This window comes from Gopherus evgoodei, chromosome 17, assembly GCF_007399415.2.
Source record: "Gopherus evgoodei ecotype Sinaloan lineage chromosome 17, rGopEvg1_v1.p, whole genome shotgun sequence".
NCBI classification, from domain to species: domain Eukaryota; kingdom Metazoa; phylum Chordata; order Testudines; family Testudinidae; genus Gopherus; species Gopherus evgoodei.
The window spans coordinates 23,832,526-23,851,780 of record NC_044338.1 but is presented as its reverse complement, the minus strand read 5'-3'; the positions used below and the strand labels follow the sequence as shown (position 1 = coordinate 23,851,780).

At 52.3% G+C, this 19,255-nt stretch overlaps 1 protein-coding gene across 8 annotated transcripts in view; it reads right to left on the bottom strand.

Moving 5' to 3' along the window:
- Positions 1 to 19,255, bottom strand: part of ELN (elastin) — an 88,128-nt gene that overhangs the window by 11,589 nt on the left and 57,284 nt on the right. For 7 of the 8 annotated variants that reach the window (XM_030536865.1, XM_030536864.1, XM_030536866.1 and 4 more), the window contains 12 exons: positions 17,125 to 17,262; positions 16,978 to 17,031; positions 12,994 to 13,131; positions 12,847 to 12,900; positions 8,942 to 9,079; positions 8,795 to 8,848; positions 6,627 to 6,785; positions 6,488 to 6,532; positions 2,641 to 2,724; positions 2,304 to 2,357; positions 888 to 986; positions 131 to 178 (listed from right to left, as the gene is read on the bottom strand). In XM_030536865.1, coding sequence (XP_030392725.1) covers positions 131 to 178; positions 888 to 986; positions 2,304 to 2,357; positions 2,641 to 2,724; positions 6,488 to 6,532; positions 6,627 to 6,785; positions 8,795 to 8,848; positions 8,942 to 9,079; positions 12,847 to 12,900; positions 12,994 to 13,131; positions 16,978 to 17,031; positions 17,125 to 17,262 — 1,065 coding nt within the window. The remainder of the gene's footprint in view (positions 1 to 130; positions 179 to 887; positions 987 to 2,303; positions 2,358 to 2,640; positions 2,725 to 6,487; positions 6,533 to 6,626; positions 6,786 to 8,794; positions 8,849 to 8,941; positions 9,080 to 12,846; positions 12,901 to 12,993; positions 13,132 to 16,977; positions 17,032 to 17,124; positions 17,263 to 19,255) is intronic. The other variant, XM_030536867.1, reaches the window with a different exon arrangement.

Sequence of the window (19,255 nt, the reverse complement as noted above, 5' to 3'; positions counted from 1 at the left end):
GGGAACGGGAGGGTCGGGCCTGGAGTGGGAGGGCTGAAGGAAAGGGGGCAGTGTCGGGGCTGGAGGGGGAGGGCTGGAGGGAACGGGAGGGTCGGGGCTGGAGGAGGAGGGCTGGGGAAGCCCCACTCACCGTACTTGGCTGCTTTGGCAGCTGCTTTAGCTGCTGCGGGACTGAGTCCTGGGGAAAGAGCGAGAGGCAGGGATCAGAGTCCTGCCCTGGCGAACAGCCTGGCTCATCCACACTCTCTCCTCTGCCCAGCCAGGCCCACAGGCACCACTGCCCCAGCCCAGCTCTGCCTCTGCTGAACCCCTCCTGCTCTTCCCCTTACACCAGTGCAGCCTCCCTCTCCGGCCATGTCTGCACTGGCACGAGGGACCCAGCCTGCTCACAGGGGCACAGCAGCCTGTGTCTGTCTGATCCATCCTTGCGCAGGCTCAGCTCACATGTTGGCACCAGCGTGGCGCTGCCCGTGGAGCTGGGCCAGTGGGATCAATGGCTCTGAGCCTGGGGGGGGCTGGGAGGGCGCTGACTCTGGGCTGCTCAGACACCAGCACAGCCTGGCACTGCTGCCTGCCTGTGACACAGCCAACTCCACCAGCTCCCATTTGGTTACGGGCAGGTCCCAAGCCCGTGCCAGAACCGCAGTCAGCAATGAGCAGTTGGCAGAGCTGGGAGCTGTATCCAGATCCCGGTCTGAGAGTGGGAGAATGGCAGGACTCCACCCCAGACAGGCAGGGGCAGGAGGTTGTTCAGCGGAGGAGTCACTCAGAGAGACCAGCAAGGGGGCAGGGGTGCACTCAGCCACATCACTGTCCAACCCTATCGTATGGTACCAGGGAGTCCAACACACGGAACAGAATGAGATTGTCTCCAACTCTGCCAGCACCTGGGATGCCTCCGACTCCACCGGGCACCAGGCCTCCAACTCCACCGGGCACCAGGCCTCTGACTCCACCGGGCACCAGGCCTCCGACACCACCAGCTCCTGCAAAAAGTTAGATATGTGAAATGCAGCCGTGGTCTGGGAATGCAGAGTCTATAAAGGTATGGAAGATGGCACAGACTGAGGTAGGTAGAAAGTGTGGAGCTTTCAAATAGCATGCAGGTGGACTGTAACGGAGAGCGATTCTCAGATTGCAAAACACTGGGTGCAGTATAAGAACCGATTAAAAGAGAGAGAGATCTGTATGGAGGTGGATGGATAGTGGGTGGGTCTGTTTGGGGATGGCTGGATGGACAGTGGGCAGGTCTGTTTGGGGACGGGTGGATGGGTCTGTTGGGGATGGGTGGATGGATGGTGGATGGGTCTGTCTGGGATGGGTGGATGGATAGTGGATGGGTCTGTTTGGGGATTGGTGGATGGATAGTGGATGGGTCTGTTTGGGATGGGTGGATGGATAGTGGATGGGTCTGTTTGGGGATTGGTGGATGGATAGTGGATGGGTCTGTCTGGGATGGGTGGATGGATAGTGGATGGGTCTGTTTGGGGATTGGTGGATGGATAGTGGATGGGTCTGTCTGGGATGGGTGGATGGATAGTGGATGGGTCTGTCTGGGATGGGTGGAGGGATAGTGGATGGGTCCGTTTGAGATGGGTGGAGGGATAGTGGATGGGTCTGTTTGGGATGGGTGGATGGCTAGTGGGGGGTTTTGTTTAGGGACGCATGGATGGATAGTGGATGTGTGTTTGGGGACGGGTGGATGGAATTAGCTGCATTATTTCCTAAGGGGCTCTGCAGACTCCACCAATCCCTCAGTGCAGGGAAGAGGAGTTTCCCAGCTGACATCATGATGGGTCCTGGGCTAGTACTCATCTGAGGTGCTGAGTTGCCCATGTCTCATATATAACACCGATAGACCCTGTTTGCCGGTAAGCGGAATCAAATCTGTGGCCTCTGGAGCTTAGTCCCTGAGCCTCCACTGCCTGAGCTAAAGCCATGTGGCCCTTAGCTAAGGCTGCAGAACAGACTCATTAATCTCGCTCTAAGTGCTCCAGGAGGTGTGTGGGTTACATATACATTGTGGTCAATACATACCACCCCCTCACAAAGGAATCTCTGCCTCAACAGGGTTGGCAAGGTGATTGCCCTCAGCATGTACCATTACTTCTGGTCTGCTCACATGTGGCTCAGGCAGTGGTCTCAGCCCTTCTCAAGAGGGACCAGAATGCTCTGAGTGGGAGGGTGCTACATTCTGGAACCCCAAGCCCCAGCTCTGGCCATGACCCCCTCCTGCAGAGACTCGCAGGGAGCCAGCAGTCGCAGGGCACTGTGGATAGCCCGAGGAGGAAGAGCCAACTTACCGTACTTGGCTGCTTTAGCTGATGCTTTGGCTGCTGCTGCCGGACTGACGACTCCTGGGAACAGATATTTGTGGAGAATGAGACTCGGGTGGAGACGCATTCCCCAGGGATGGAATCCAACAGACCCCTGGGCATATCCAGTCACAGAAAAACACTGTTCCTGCAGCATGCTCTCGCACAGCAGGGACAAAGGAGATGCACCTGGGGATGCTCCAGATTGCAGTGGGGCATCATGGAACTCTTAGCCTTCCCCTGCAGTGGCCATTACAGATCACTGCAGCAGTGAGGATCCCAGACCAAGTGGCAAGTCATATCTCTCGGTTAAAGCAATAGTTACCTCCAACACCAGGCACCAGGACTCCACCAACACCAGGCACCAAGCCTCCAACTCCGGGTGCCACACCTGGTATGCGTCCAGCCCCTGTTGAGAGGTTCAGTGGTGAGGCCAGGGCAGGAATCAGGACTGTATCCCCCTGTACTCGAGGGCCCATGATGAGGCTGTAAAGGGTGCCCTGCCATTAGCTTTAGAGAGATATGAATGGAGATCCTGGTTTGCCATCTGCTCCCCCATTATCCTCTCAGCCCATGACCAGGCAGGCATCTTACTGCCTGCTCTGGGAGTCCGGCTCCGATAGGGGCCATCCAGCCATCCCAAAAGAGACCCACCCACTATCCTTTCCATGTCAGTCTATTCACCCATGTGATGCATAAGAAGCAGGGCCCCAGTGAAGTGCCCAGCCCCAATGCTCAATGTGCCCCACTCTGGCAGAGGCAGGTGTCACGCACTCCGTGGGCATGGTAGGGTGCAAGGCTGCTACTAGCAGGTCAGACTGTTGTACCAGATATGGACTGCCCACAGAGCTTCCTTCTTGGAGAGACACAGCAGAGATGTTTCTTCCCTGAGATCCTTTAATGCACTCTCTGGCTCTAGCTATGATCTGCTCAGATAAGGATGTTACACCTAGCGCTAACTCGTGGCTGATCAGTATAGGACAATTTAGCATTCATTACATCTCCCCCTTCAAATTCTACATTCCTACCAGTACAGATCAGATTGTTCAGTGTCTCTAACTCGTACTGGTTTTCTAATTACATGACCTGAATACATAACAACTAGGTCATCTGTCCGTCCATTGGCTGCAACAACTGTCTTTGGTCAGTTTGGAATCTTTGAGTCTTCTTATTCTGCATCTGCCATCTGTAGAATTTGCTCATTGATTTTTCTTTCTGAGGAACAAAATGTAGATGTTGATCGCTTCTAGATGTTGAATTCTCCACTATTGGTCTCAATCACATAAGATCGGGGGGCTGAATTCTCTTTTTTTATAACAGTTGGAGTTGTCCATCCTTTTTCTCCATCCTGTTTGACACAAACATGGTCTCCAGGTTCTAGACCCAGCAGGTGCCACAGTGATTTCTCTTGAAAAAGTTTTCCATAAGCTCTTTTTACCTTTGTATCCAATTTGGCTACCGTCTTCATGTCTGGCCACTTTGGCGATCAATTCTTTTCCAAAGTTGGAGCAGTAGTTCTGAGTTGTCTTCTCACCAGGAGTTGTGCTGGACTATATCCAGTAGCCAATATTGGTGTTGATCTGTAGCTCAGAAAACCAAGGAATGGATCTTCCTGCCTTAGGATTTTCTTGGGTGTCTGTACAGCTCTCACAGCCTCTCCATTTGCTTGTCTGTAATGTGGGCTACTAGTCAGGGGCGGCAAGCTGTGGGGGCGCTCTGCTGGTCGCCGCGAGGGCAGCAGGCAGGTTGCCTTCAGCGGCATGCCTGCGGAGGGTCCGCTGGTCCCGCAGCTTTGGTGGACCTCCCACAGGCTGAAGCCGAATTCGCGGGACCGGGGACCTCCCGCAGGCAAGCCGCTGAAGGCAGCCTGCCTGCTGTGCTTGAGGCAGCAAAATGCCTAGATTCGCCCCTGCTACTAGTAATACGATCAACATCATATTTAGTTCAGAATGACTTAAATTCTGCTGCAGGTAATTGTAGTCCATTGTCGTGCACTAGTTGTTCTGGAATATCAAAGTGACCAAAAGTGCATTTCTGTTTCTCCATAACACATGTTGTGTCTTTCAATTACATTACTTCTATATATCTGGAAAAATAGTCCACAATGACCTGGTAATGATATCCTCTGAATTTGCATAAATCTGCAGCTCATCTCTTCCAAGGTCTCTCTGGTAGGAGTGTCTGTGCACTGCATGATCTACCATTGTCTCAAGTTTATTTGTACTGAATCTCTTTCTAAAGTCCAATATCATCAAATCCTCTAGGCCCATGATGGCTGCCATGCTGTGGCTGAGAAGGTTGTTGGTCTTTGATCACACACACCCTGAGTACCCAGCTTTTGTCTTGTGTTACTGGTGAAGTGGCCCATGCAGTTCGGAATATCCCCAGGGCTAGTCAGAGCTGTGTCAGTGACTTCAGCTCTGGGAGGGGCAGAACGGGATTGTAAATCCCTTCTGAGATGATGGTCACATCTGCTCCTGAGTTAATATTAAAGTTAATAGTCTCCCCATGAATATTCCGTTTCAATCTCCAGGCTGTCATCACATGTGATAGATTGTTTTAACAATGGTACTTGATCGTCTGGAATGTTAGTCAACCCCCTGACTGCCTTGGTATGGCAAACAGTTACAAAATGTCCACATTACTTACAGGTGCATTTACTATACCTTGCATCTTTGACTAAATATACATCTGCAGGGCTATGAATTTTTCCATGTTCTGTACATTCTATCTGAAAGGCTTTGTAGTTTGCCTGGGACTCCCTCATAGCCTCAGGGTTTTTGAGGTAGTGCCTTTTTCAACTCATGCTGTGTCTGTTTACAGCTTCTAAGTTACTTTCAGATGTTTCAAGTTGCTCCTGCCTTTTGTACTACTTTTTGACAAGCTCAGCCTGCTTTGCTCTCTGTGTAGCTGTGAGTAGGTTTAAATCCGTCTTTAATTGCCATTCATGTAGCAGTAGTTGTCTGTTGACTCAATAACCAGCCTATCTCTGATATTTTCATGTTCTGCATTCCCAAAATCAATTGTCAGCCAATATATGCAGAGCTATTATAAAACATTCAACATTTTTTCCTGGTTCTTGAATTCTCTGGTGGAAACATGCTCTTTCGTAAACTACATTTTTCTGAGGTATATAGTATGCCTCAGAAATAGAGAGGGATAGCTCAGTGGCTGGAGCATTGGCCTACTAAACCCAGGGTTGTGAGTTCAATACATGAGGGGGCCACTTAGGAATCCAAGGCAAAAATCAGTACTTGGTTCTGCTAGTGAAGGCAGGGGGCTGGACTCAACGACTTTCCAAGGGCCCTTCCAGTTCTAGGAGATTGGTATGTCTCCTATTATTATAATAACTCTTTCCTAGTCATCTTTGTGACTGTCGGCAGTAAAGGTAAAAGATTTAAAGATATCCTCTGTCTGCTTCCCACAGCAACAATTAACATTGATACTACACTATCCCCCAGTTTCCTTATGCAGTCTTGTAGCAATGCAAAAGCTTGAAAAATGTGGCTTCCCGTCTGTCCATTCTGAAGGGCAGAGAAGAGTGGCACGTTGATGAGATCCCACAACCTTTGTTGCTTCTGTTTGCAACCTTTGCTGCTGTTTTCCTTTTGCTTCTGTTCTCCTCTGGCGCTAGTTCACTTTCAACACCATGTTGTAGACAGAAAATTGCAGGGTTTCTACTACCAGATATGGATTGGCTACAGCGCTTCCTTCAGAGAGAGGGACACTGGAGATGTGTTCATTACAAGAGCTCTCAGTGCTCTGTCTTACTTTAGCTATGACCTGCCCAGATAAGATAAGTGACACAGAGCTCCACCTAGTGGCCAAAGAGTAAAATATAGTTTAACATCCTGTTACAGCGGGGATAGGTCTGCAAAGGCCTGGGCTGTGCCTGGTGGCATCAGAGACATGTAAGGGGAGTGCAGGCTGAGCACTCCCCTGCAGGCGATCCCCTGTGCCATGGGACCCTCGTCTCCTGCTGCGCAGCACGGTCGGGTCTCCGTGTGCGCTCCATGCTAATGACCTTCCTGCACGATGGCCTGTCTGAATTAACAGATGCCAGTGATGCCAGAGGCTACAGATGCCAGCAAAAAGGACTCTGCCCTGCAACTGAGGAGCCCTGGGGGAAAGGGCATAGTTGCAGAGCAGTAAGAGATGAGGCGCTCACTCACCGTATGCTGCTGCTTTCGCTGCTGCCGCTGCTGCCGGGCTTACAGCTGTTTGGGACACAGTAGAGAGAGAGTCAGGGCTCTGAGGTGGGGAGAACACAACCCCACAGGCCCATCGACAGGGCCAATCATGCAACTTCACCTCCAACTCCTGGGACCCCGCCGACACCGGGCACCACGCCAGGGATCCCGCCGACGCCAGGCACCACACCAGGGACACCAGGCACCACACCAGGGACACCAGGCACCACACCAGGGACACCGGCAACACCGGGCACCAGGCCTCCAACACCAGCCGCGGCTGCAGAGTTAAAGGAGAGAAACCCAGTCCCACTCAATTCTGCTGCTGTGCGCTCCCATCATGTCAAACACACTGTAAACATCCTACGCTATCCTGCCCGTTCCTCTCAGCCCTATACAAGAGGGTCAGTCCGATGGGATAGGGATTCATTCTCCAGGGGGATGAAGACTAGAGAAATGCCAGTGTGCGCCAGTATTCAAATGGGCAAGTGGGACGACCTGGGTAGCTATAGGCCAGGTAGCCAGACATCGATCCTGGGTAAAGTCATGGAAGGCTGACACAGATTGCAGCTAAGACAGTATTAAGAATGGCAGCATAGTCTTACAGAGAAGAGATTATGTCAAACAAGCCTGGCATTGTTTGTGAGGAGAATACAAGTCTGGGTGACAAAGACAACAATGTGGATATTAACAGAGAGGTGTGGCTCCTTCACAGTGCCCAGCCAGAGTGAAGACAAAATGGGAGGCCAACAGGGGCCAGTTGTGACTCTCAGCTCCTCAGCACTTGGCCCCAGACTAACATAAGGTGCAGGGGGGAACTTTAATTTACGTTGTTGGTGATAGGTCCCTCTGGGACCAGGTGTCAGTGGGAAATTATCTGTAGCAGAACCTAGCTATGGGAGATGCCCTCCCTTCCCTTGCCCTGACTACCCCTCATCTCCCTACCTGACACCCCTTCCTCCACCCCAACATGCCCCTCCTCCTGACCATCCCTCCCCTCCTTCAGTTGACAGCCCTCCTCTCCTACACCTTGACACACGTCTCCTCTCCCTCATCCAGAGTGCTCCTCCCCTCCTTCACCTGGCACTCCCTTTCCTCTCCCCCAGCAGGCTCCCTGCCTCACCCAGCACCAGATGGCAGAGCTGGCTTGAGGTCAGCGGAGCCAACTCAGCCAGTGTTCCACCACTTGGATTCCCCCTACAGCAGGAATTCCCCATGGCCCTTCTCTCCTTTCTTGCATGCTGCAGCGTGCACTTGATGGACTGCGAACTGAGGCTGTTATGTATGAAGTGGATTCACACAGGCTGATGATGGAGCTTGTGAAAGTAGAATGAATTCTATTGTAAAAATAGAAAGGATTAAAGAAATGCTGTAGACTTGCAAGGGGGGGGGAGGGATAGCTGAGTGGTTTGAGCATTGGCCTGCTAAACCCAGGGTTGTGAGTTTAATCCTTGAGGGGGTGATTTGGGGATTGGTCCTGCTTTGAGCAGGGTATTGGACTAGATGATCCCTTCCAACCCTGATAATCTATGATTCTATACCTTAAAGTAAATAATGTTAAAATACAGGTGTCAGGAAAAGAAACATTAAGGCATAAACAATGAGTCCACATAAGCTAATGGTGAAACATTAGTAAGGAAATTAACTATGTATGTCTAGCCTCCAGTGAACTTGCCAAGTTTGCTCCCATTTTTCTATATAAATTGAGGTAGTGTGGGTCTTGCATGGTGCTCACATTATCTGGCTGTGCTAATAAAACAGTGTTCCAACAAATTGTGAGTCCTGAATCTGACTGACAAACTGAAACGATCATGCCCCAGGCCCTGGCAAGGGGATCTGGGAATTCACTGACCTGCACATCCCAAACAGCTTCGCCCGCAGCCCTCCAAACTGAGCCACGGGGCAGCAGCCTGCCCAGAGTGACAGGGGAACGCGCTTTGTGCCATCACACTGTCCTAGGCTTCCCCACGCTCTTTGCTGGCTGCAGGGAGCCTGGCTTGTAGCCAGAGCTGGGCTCCCAGATCACTCGCTGCCCATCCTGTCCCCCATGGCCAGTGGACATAAGGCAGGAGCTCTCTGCCACCTGCTGCAGGACAGGGAGAAGCTCCTGGGGGAACAGGGAGGGATGTGAGTACTTCCCAGACATGACAGTGGCTCTGCGGATCGCTCCCAAAGGGACAGACGGTCTCTGGGCTCGGACCCCAGGAGCGACATGGTTCCAGGAGTGACAGGTGGGCACCCCATCACTACGGGCTGCATGGAGGGAGAAGGTGGAGGGAGCCAGCTTACCGTACTTGGCGGCTTTTGCTGCTGCTGCTGCTGCCGCTCCCGCTGGTATTCCAGCTGTTTGGGACACAGTAGAGAGAGAGTCAGGGCTCTGAGATGGGGAGAACACAACCCCACAGCCCATCGACAGGGCCAATCATGCAACTTCACCTCCAACACCTGGGACACCGCCGACACCAGGCACCACGCCAGGGACACCAGGGACACCGGGCACCACACCAGGGACACCGGGCACCACACCAGGAACACCGGCAACACCGGGCACCAGGCCTCCAACACCAGCCGCGCCTGCAGAGTTAAGGGAGAGAAACCCAGTCCCAGTCAATGCAAACTCTAGTGCCAGTGCAGCCGGGCCAGTGCAATTCTGCTGCTGTGTGCTCCTGTCATGTCAGACACACTGTAAACATCCTGCGCCATCCTGCCCGTTCCTCTCAGCCCTATACGAGAGGGTCAGTCCGATGGGATAGGGATTCATTCTTCAGGGGGGTGAACAATCTTCTCCAGCAGGAACTACGGAGGGTGTTAAAAAGCAACTGCTAAAGTTATAAAACTCTGTCAGACTGGATAATTTACACCCAAGAGTTTAAAAGAGCTGGCTGAGGAGGTCCCAGAGCTGTTGATAATACATCTTCAAACCTGGGCAAGTCCCAGAAGACTAGGAAAATGCCAGTGTGCGCCAGTATTCAAATGGGCAAGTAGGATGACCTGGGTAGCTATAGGCCAGGTAGCCTGACATGGATCCTGGGCAAAGTCATGGAAGGCTGATTAGGAATGCAGTCAGGACAGTATTAAGAATGGCAGCATGGCATTCAGCATGGTCTTAACATGTGAGGAGAATACAGTTGGGGAGACAAAGGCAATTACGTAGCCATAACAAAGGAGGGACTGGCACCTTCATGGTGCCAGGTCAGAGAGCAGAAAAAGGAGGCGGCCAACGGGGGCCAGTCGTGACTCCCAGATCCTCAGAACTCGCCCCCAGACTAAGATAAGGTGTGTGTGTGTGTGTGTGATTTTAATTTACATTGCTGGCGATAGGTGCCTCTGGGACCAGGTGCCAGTGGGAAATTATCTGTAGCAGAACCTAGGTCTGGGAGATGCCCTCCCTTTCCCCACTTTGACCCCCTCTCTCCTTCCCCATCTGACATCCCCTCCTCCAGGCCAACATGCCCTTCCCTTCCCCTGGTTGCCTTTCCCCTCCCTTGCTGATACTCCCTCCTCCACTCCAACACTCCCCTCTCCCTGACAACCCTTCCCCTCCTTCACCTGAGACCCACATTGCAGCCTGACACACCTCTCCTCTCCCTCACCCGAAGTGCCCTTCCCTTCCTTCACTGACATCCTCTTTCTTCTCCCCCTACACGCCCCCTGCCTCGCCCAGAACTAGATGGCAGAGCCGGTTGGGGGCAGCAGAGTCAACTCAGCCAACCTTGCACCCCACGGATTCCCTCTATACCAGGAATTCCCCATAGACATTCTCTCCCTGCTTTCACGGTGCAGAGTGCTTTTGATGGGCTGGGAACTAAGATCCTTATGTATGAACTCAGGCAGCTGGAGGCTGACAAAGAAAACACAGCCCACCAGCAAACCCTGGACTTAAAAGACAAAGAAATTGATGCCCAGAGGCAAACAGGGATTTTACATGTTCTGCCTCTGCCATGGAGTGTCCAAGGAGGTGGGTGTGATGTTGCACTCCATAAGCTTTATGGAAATATGCTTATGAATATGACATAACTGGAATATGCTTTACACTAAATACTCCCTGTATGGTGTCATTAGAAAGCTAATAATCTACTAAATGAGTTCATCCTATTTGCTTGCATGTCTTATTTCTATATCTAGAGTTAGGAGAATAAGATATAGACTTGTATCACTGATGTTTACAGATTAAGTGGAGGCCATCATGGGTGCTCCAGAAAGAATCAGTTGTAAATGGCCTTAGTTACTTGAAAGCCTTCCTGTGTGGGTGTGGGTCAGCCCATGGGGAATGGAGACAAAGGGTCTTACAGTGACATGTGACCATGTCACCTGGTACTGGAATCCATGTTAAATCTGGTGCTTTTCCATTTAGAAGGAGGGGTGGGAACCAGAGAGACAAAAGATTCCTGCCTTGTGCCAAAGCTATAAGAGGGGGTGGAACAGGACAAAGGGGACTGACAGTCATGAGAAAACCCCTGCTTACCACCTGAGATGGCTGCTGAAACTAACAAGGACTGTACCAGGAGAAGGACTGGGCCCAGACTAGGAAGGATTCTAGCCTGTGAAAGAGGCTTATTGGACCATCTCGGAGGGTGAGCTAATACCTGTAATCCGTTTCTTAATGTATTAGGCTTAGACTTGCGTGTTTTTGTTTTATTTTGCTTGGTGACTAAATTTGTTCTGGGGGAGCAAACAGCTGTGCATATCTCTCTATCAGCGTTATAGAGGGCTAACAATTTATGGCTTTACCCTGTATAAGCTTTATACAGAGTAAAACGGGGTTCAGGCTCCCAAAAAGGCTGGACACTGGGTGCTGGGAAAGTCCCTGTTAACTAAGAAGCCCCTGGGCTGAGTGAATCTCAGTTTTAGTGAACTGCAGACAGGTGTGGCCCAACCTCTGGGTCTATGCTGGAGCTGACTAGAGTGTGCAACTCAGCAAGACAGGAGTGGAGGGGGGCCTGTTCTGGCAGCAGGCATGTTCCCGGTGTATCCCAGCTAACTGAGTGACAGTCTTGAGGAGAGTCTCTGTGACCAAACCCGTCACAGGCTCATTAAGGGGAATCCACGCTACCAAGGGCTATCACAGGATCTGTGTACAACGAAGATTCTCAGATGGAGCACGTAAACAGTGGACAAATTTTGACTCGGGTCATAGCAAAAGATTTTTCCAGCAAGCTGGAAGAACCTATAAAGGAGGGGAAGTGACATCATCACTTGGCCTCACTCCCCTCACAACTCAACACCTGGAAACCAGTCTGGAGAACAAAGCCTTTGAACAGGGGAGGGGGTCTCAGGCTGAAAAGAGGAATCCCAGGCTGTGTATGAAGGAACCATATCACTAGGGTGAGACAATGCTTGATTCAAATCCTATCTAGTTTATAGAACTCAGATTGCACTTTTATTTTCATTTCTTAGGTAACCAACTTTGAGCGCTACGCTTACTACTTATAATCACTTGAAATATCTCTGTCTGGGGTTAATAAATCTGTTTGATATTTTACCTAAAACAGTGTGTTTTGGTTGAAGTGCTTGGGAAATCTCAGCTCAGTTTACAAAAGCTGGTGTGTGTCCTCTCTGCATTGAGGGATGAGTGGACTGGGTAATGAACTTACACTGGTCAGGCTTCTGACCAGGGCAGAACAGTACAGCCCCGGGGTCCTAGGCAGGGGAGCTGCAGGAATTGGCTGGAGCCCTTCTTGTTGGTTAGTGAGTGGCTGGCAAAAGCATTCAAGTAACTCAGCTGGGTGTGTCCCTGCCCGTGGATGTCTGTGGAAGTGTAGTACCTGGAAAGATTTACAGCTTGTCACAGGGTCACAGTGTGAGAGGGAGTCCAGGTTGGTGAGACAGAGGGCTCAGCTGTATCCCAGGTCCGGGAATCCATCACACCCGGGTCCTGGCAAGGGGCTCTGGGAATTCACTGACCTGCACATCCCAAACAGCTTTGCCCGCAACCCTCCAAACTGAGCCACAAGGCAGCAGCCTGCCCAGAGTGACAGGGGAACGCGCTTTGTGCCGTCACACTGTCCTAGGCTTCCCCACGCTCTCTGCTGGCTGCAGGGAGCCTGGCTTGTAGCCAGAGCTGAGCTCCCAGATCACTCGCTGCCCACCCTGTCCCCCATCGCCAGTGGACCTAAGGCAGGAGCTTTCTGCCACATGCTGCAGGACAGGGTGAAGCTCCTAGGGGAACGGGGAGGGATGTGAGTACTTCCCAGACATGCCAGTGGCTCTGCTGATCGCTCCCAAAGGGACAGACGGTCCCTGGGCTCGGACCCCAGGGGCGACATGGTTTCCGGAGTGACAGGTGGGCACCCCATGACTATGGGCTGCATGGAGGGAGAAGGCGGAGGGAGCCAGCTTACCGTACTTGGCGGCTTTTGCTGCTGCTGCTGCTGCCGCTCCCGCTGGTATTCCAGCTGTTTGGGACACAGTAGAGAGAGGGTCAGGGCTCTGAGATGGGGAGAACACAACCCCACAGCCCATCGACAGGGGCAATCATGCAACTTCACCTCCAACTCCTGGGACACCGCCGACACCAGGCACCACGCCAGGGACACCAGGGACACCGGGCACCACACCAGGGACACCGGGCACCACGCCAGGGACACCGGCAACACCGGGCACCAGGCCTCCAACACCAGCCGCGCCTGCAGAGTTAAGGGAGAGAAACCCAGTCCCAGTCAATGCAAAATCTAGTGCCAGCGCAGCCGGGCCAGTGTGATTCTGCTGCTGTGCGCTCCCGTCATGTCAGACACATTGTAAACATCCTGCGCCATCCTGCCCGTTCCTCTCACCCCTATACGAGAGGGTCAGTCCGATGGGATAGGGATTCATTCTCCAGGGGGGTGAACAATCTTCTCCAGCAGGAACTACGGAGGGTGTTAAAAAGCAACTGCTAAAGTTATACAAATCTGTCAGATTTGATGACATACACCCAAGAGTTTAAAAGAGCTGGCCGAGGAGGTCCCAGAGCTGTTGATAATACATCTTCAAACCTGGGCAAGTCCCAGAAGACTAGAAAAATGCCAGAGTGCGCCAGTATTCAAATGGGCAAGTGGGACGACCCTGGTAGTAGGCCAGGTAGCCTGACATGGATCCTGGGCAAAGTCATGGAAGGCTGATTAGGAATGCAGTCAGGACAGTATTAAGAATGGCAGCATGACATTCAGCATGGTCTTAGCATGTGAGGAGAATACAGTTGGGGAGACAAAGGCAATTATGTAGCCATAACAAAGGGGGGACTGGCACCTTCATGGTGCCAGGTCAGAGTGCAGAAAAAGGAGGCAGCCAACGGGGACCAGTCGTGACTCCCAGATCCTCAGAACTCGCCCCCAGACTAAGATAAGGTGTGTGTGTGTGGGGGGGGGATTTTAATTTACATTGCTGGCGATAGGTCCCTCTGGGACCAGGTGCCAGTGGGAAATTATCTGTAGCAGAACCTAGCTCTGGGAGATGCTCTCCCTTCCCCCACTTTGACCCCCTCTCTCCTTCCCCATCTGACATCCCCTCCTCCAGCCCAGCATGCCCTTCCTTTCCCCTGGCTGCCTTTCCCCTCCCTTGCTGATACTCCCTCTTTCACTCCAACACCCCCCTCTCCCTGACAACCCTTCCCCTCCTTCACCTGAGACCCCCATTGCAGCCTGACACACCTCTTCTCTCCCTCACCCGAAATGCCCTTCCCCTCCTTCACTAACACCCCCTTTCTTCTCCCCCAACACGCCCCCTGCCTCGCCCAGCACTAGATGGCAGAGCCGGTTGGGGGCAGCAACCTTGCACCCCACGGATTCCCTCTATACCAGGAATTCCCCATAGACATTCTCTCCCTGCTTTCACGGTGCAGAGTGCTTTTGATGGGCTGGGAACTAAGATCCTTATGTATGAATTCAGGCAGCTGGAGGCTGACAAAGAAAACACAGCCCACCAGCAAACCCTGGACTTAAAAGACAAAGAAATTGATGCCCAGAGGCAAACAGGGATTTTACATGTTCTGCCTCTGCCATGGAGTGTCCAAGGAGGAGGGTGTGATGTTGCACTCCATATGCTTTATGGAAATATGCTTATGAATATGACATAACTGGAATATGCTTTACACTAAATACTCCCTGTATGGTGTCATTAGAAAGCTAATAATCTACTAAATGAGTTCATCCTATTTGCTTGCATGTCTTTTTTCTATATCTAGAGTTAGGAGAATAAGATATAGACTTGTATCACTGATGTTTACATATTAAGTGGAGGCCATCATGGGTGCTCCAGAAAGAATCAGTTGTAAATGGCCTTAGTTACTTGAAAGCCTTCCTGTGTGGGTGTGGGTCAGCCCATGGGGAATGGAGACAAAGGGTCTTACAGTGACATGTGACCATGTCACCTGGTACTGGAATCCATCTTAAATCTGGTGCTTTTCCATTTAGAAGGAGAGGTGGGAACCAAAGAGACAAAAGATTCCTGCCTTGTGCCAAAGCTATAAGAGGGGGTGGAACAGGACAAAGGGGACTGACAGTCATGAGAAAACCCCTGCTTACCACCTGAGATGGCTGCTGAAACTAACAAGGACTGTACCAGGAGAAGGACTGGGCCCAGAATAGGAAGGATTCTAGCCTGTGAAAGAGGCTTATTGGACCATCTCGGAGGGTGAGCTACTACCTGCAATCCGTTTCTTAATGTATTAGGCTTAGACTTGCGTGTTTTTGTTTTATTTTGCTTGGTGACTAAATTTGTTCTGTCTGTTATTACTTGAAAGCACTTAAATCCTACTTTTTATACTTCATAAAATCACTTTTGTTTATTGATAAATCCAGAGTAAGTGATTAATATCTGGGGGAGCAAACAGCTGTGCATATCTCTCTATCAGCGTTATAGAGGGCTAACAATTTATGGCTTTACCCTGTATAAGCTTTATACAGAGTAAAACGGGGTTCAGGCTCCCAAAAAGGCTGGACACTGGGTGCTGGGAAAGTCCCTGTTAACTAAGAAGCCCCTGGGCTGAGTGAATCTCAGTTTTAGTGAACTGCAGACAGGTGTGGCCCAACCTCTGGGTCTATGCTGGAGCTGACTAGAGTGTCCAACTCAGCAAGACAGGAGTGGAGGGGGGCCTGTTCTGGCAGCAGGCATGTTCCCGGTGTATCCCAGCTAACTGAGTGACAGTCTTGAGGAGAGTCTCTGTGACCAAACCCGTCACAGGCTCATTAAGGGGAATCCACGCTACCAAGGGCTATCACAGGATCTGTGTACAACGAAGATTCTCAGATGGAGCACGTAAACAGTGGACAAATTTTGACTTGGGTCATAGCAAAAGATTTTTCCAGCAAGCTGGAAGAACCTATAAAGGAGGGGAAGTGACATCATCACTTGGCCTCACTCCCCTCACAACTCAACACCTGGAAACCAGTCTGGAGAACAAAGCCTTTGAACAGGGGAGGGGGTCTCAGGCTGAAAAGAGGAATCCCAGGCTGTGTATGAAGGAACCATATCACTAGGGTGAGACAATGCTTGATTCAAATCCTATCTAGTTTATAGAACTCAGATTGCACTTTTATTTTCATTTCTTAGGTAACCAACTTTGAGCGCTACGCCTACTACTTATAATCACTTGAAATATCTCTGTCTGGGGTTAATAAATCTGTTTGATATTTTACCTAAAACAGTGTGTTTTGGTTGAAGTGCTTGGGAAATCTCAGCTCAGTTTACAAAAGCTGGTGTGTGTCCTCTCTGCATTGAGGGATGAGTGGACTGGGTAATGAACTTACACTGGTCAGGCTTCTGACCAGGGCAGAACAGTACAGCCCTGGGGTCCTAGGCAGGGGAGCTGCAGGAATTGGCTGGAGCCCTTCTTGTTGGTTAGTGAGTGGCTGGCAAAAGCATTCAAGTAACTCAGCTGGGTGTGTCCCTGCCCGTGGATGTCTGTGGAAGTGTAGTACCTGGAAAGATTTACAGCTTGTCACAGGGTCACAGTGTGAGAGGGAGTCCAGGTTGGTGAGACAGAGGGCTCAGCAGTATCCCAGGTCCAGGAATCCGTCACACCCGGGCCCTGGCAAGGGGCTCTGGGAATTCACTGACCTGCACATCCCAAACAGCTTCGCCCGCAACCCTCCAAACTGAGCCACGAGGCAGCAGCCTGCCCAGAGTGACAGGGGTACGTGCTCTGTGCCATCACACTGTCCTAGGCTTCCCCACGCTCTCTGCTGGCTGCAGGGAGCCTGGCTTGTAGCCAGAGCTGAGCTCCCAGATCGCTCGCTGCCCACCCTGTCCCCCATGGCCAGTGGACCTAAGGCAGGAGCTCTCTGCCACGTGCTGCAGGACAGGGTGAAGCTCCTAGGGGAACGGGGAGGGATGTGAGTACTTCCCAGATATGCCAGTGGCTCTGCTGATCACTCCCAAAGGGACAGACGGTCCCTGGGCTCGGACCCCAGGAGTGACATGGTTTCCGGAGTGACAGGTGGGCACCCCATGACTATGGGCTGCATGGAGGGAGAAGGCGGAGGGAGCCAGCTTACCGTACTTGGCGGCTTTTGCTGCTGCTGCTGCTGCCGCTCCCGCTGGTATTCCAGCTGTTTGGGACACAGTAGAGAGAGAGTCAGGGCTCTGAGATGGGGAGAACACAACCACACAGCCCATCGATAGGGCCAATCATGCAACTTCACCTCCAACTCCTGGGACAACGCCGACACCGGGCACCACGCCAGGGACACCAGGGACACCGGGCACCACACCAGGGACACCGGGCACTACGCCAGGGACACCGGCAACACCGGGCACCAGGCCTCCAACACCAGCCGCGCCTGCAGAGTTAAAGGAGAGAAACCCAGTCCCAGTCAATGCAAACTCTAGTGCCAGCGCAGCCGGGCCAGTGCGATTCTGCTGCTGTGCGCTCCCGTCATGTCAGACACACTGTAAACATCCTGCGCCATCCTGCCGATTCCTCTCAGCCCTATACGAGAGGGTCAGTCCGATGGGATAGGGATTCATTCTCCAGGGGGGTGAACAATCTTCTCCAGCAGGAACTACGGAGGGTGTTAAAAAGCAACTGGTAAAGTTATACAAATTTATCAGACTGGATAATTTACACCCAAGAGTTTAAAAGAGCTGGCTGAGGAGGTCCCAGAGCTGTTGATAATACATCTTCAAACCTGGACAAGTCCCAGAAGACTTGGAAAATGCCAGTGTGCGCCAGTATTCAAATGGGCAAGTAGACGACCTGGGTAGCTATAGGCCAGGTAGCCTGACATGGATCCTGGGCAAAGTCATGGAAGGCTCATTCGGAATGCAGTCAGGACAGTATTAAGAATGGCAGCATGGCATTCAGCATGGTCTTAGCATGTGAAGAGAATACAGATGGGGAGACAAAGGCAACTATGTGGCCATAACATAGGAGGGACTGGCACCTTCATGGTGCCAGGTCAGAGTGCAGAAAAAGGAGGCAGCCAACGGGGGCCAGTCGTGACTCCCGGATCCTCAGAACTCGGCCTCAGACTAAAATAAGGTGCCGGGGGGGGGGACGACTTTATTTTACATTGCTGGCGATAGGTCCCTGTGGGACCAGGTGACCCTTCTCTCCCTTCTTGCATGCTGCAGCATGCATCTGATGGACTGGGAACTGAGGCCGTTATGTATGAAGTGGATTCATACAGGCTGCTGATGGAGCTGAAAAGATCGTGCCCCACAGTGAGGAAGTGGGACTGGTTTTAATGTTCCATCTGAATACTGCGTGGGGGCCTCAGTTCCTGGCTGACCCTCTGTCTCCTGGCAACTAATGGCCCGGCCCTTCCCCCCTGCAAGGGGATGCTAAAGGTGTTGGAGACAGAGAGATCAGGTGACCTTCTGGCCCAGGAAAGAGACACAGCCCGGAGAGGAGGGGCTGGAGGGGTTTTGGGAGTTTTTGGAAGCTGGCTGGAAAATGGAGGGGAGCCCCGAGGAGGCTTTGGCCTCCCAGGGGGTGGAGGCCTCCCTGGGGCCCCAGATGGACCTAACTAAGGGGGGTCCTGTTATCTGTACTGGCAAGACCTGTTTTGGACTGTGTTCCTGTCATCTGAATAAACCTCTGTCTTACTATCTGGCTGAGGGTCACGACTGACTGCAAGGTGGGGGTGCAGGACCCTTTGGCTTCCCCAGAACCCCGCCTGGGCGATCTCGCTGTGGGAAGCGCACGGAGGGGCACATACTGAATGCTCCAAAGTCAGACCCAGGAGGTGAAGCTGTGTGAGCTTCTTGCCCTAAAGACAGTCTGCTCCAAGGGAGAGGAGGCTCCCCCAAGTCCTGACTGACTTTGTGGGGAGCAGTTCCGGAGCATCGCCCGGGGACTCCGTGACACCCAGGGCCTGGCAAGGGGCTCTGGGAATTCACTTACCTGCACATCCCAAACAGCTTTGCCTGCAGCCCTCCAAACTGAGCCACGGGGCAACAGCCTGCCCAGAGTGACAGGGGAACATGCTCTGTGCCATCACACTGTCCTAGGCTTCCCCATGCTCTCTGCTGGCTGCGGGGAGCCTGGCTTGTAGCTGGAGCTGGGCTCGCAGCTCGCTCGCTGCCCACCCTGGCCCCCCATGGCCAGTGAACCTAAGGCAGGAGCTCTCTGCCACGTGCTGCAGGACAGGGTGAAGCTCCTGGGGGAACGGGGAGGGATGTGAGTACTTCCCAGATATGCCAGTGGCTCTGCGGATCGCTCCCAAAGGGACAGACGGTCTCTGGGCTCGGACCCCAGGGGCGACATGGTTCCAGGAGTGACAGGTGGGCACCCCATCACTACGGGCTGCATAGAAGGAGAAGGGGGAGGGA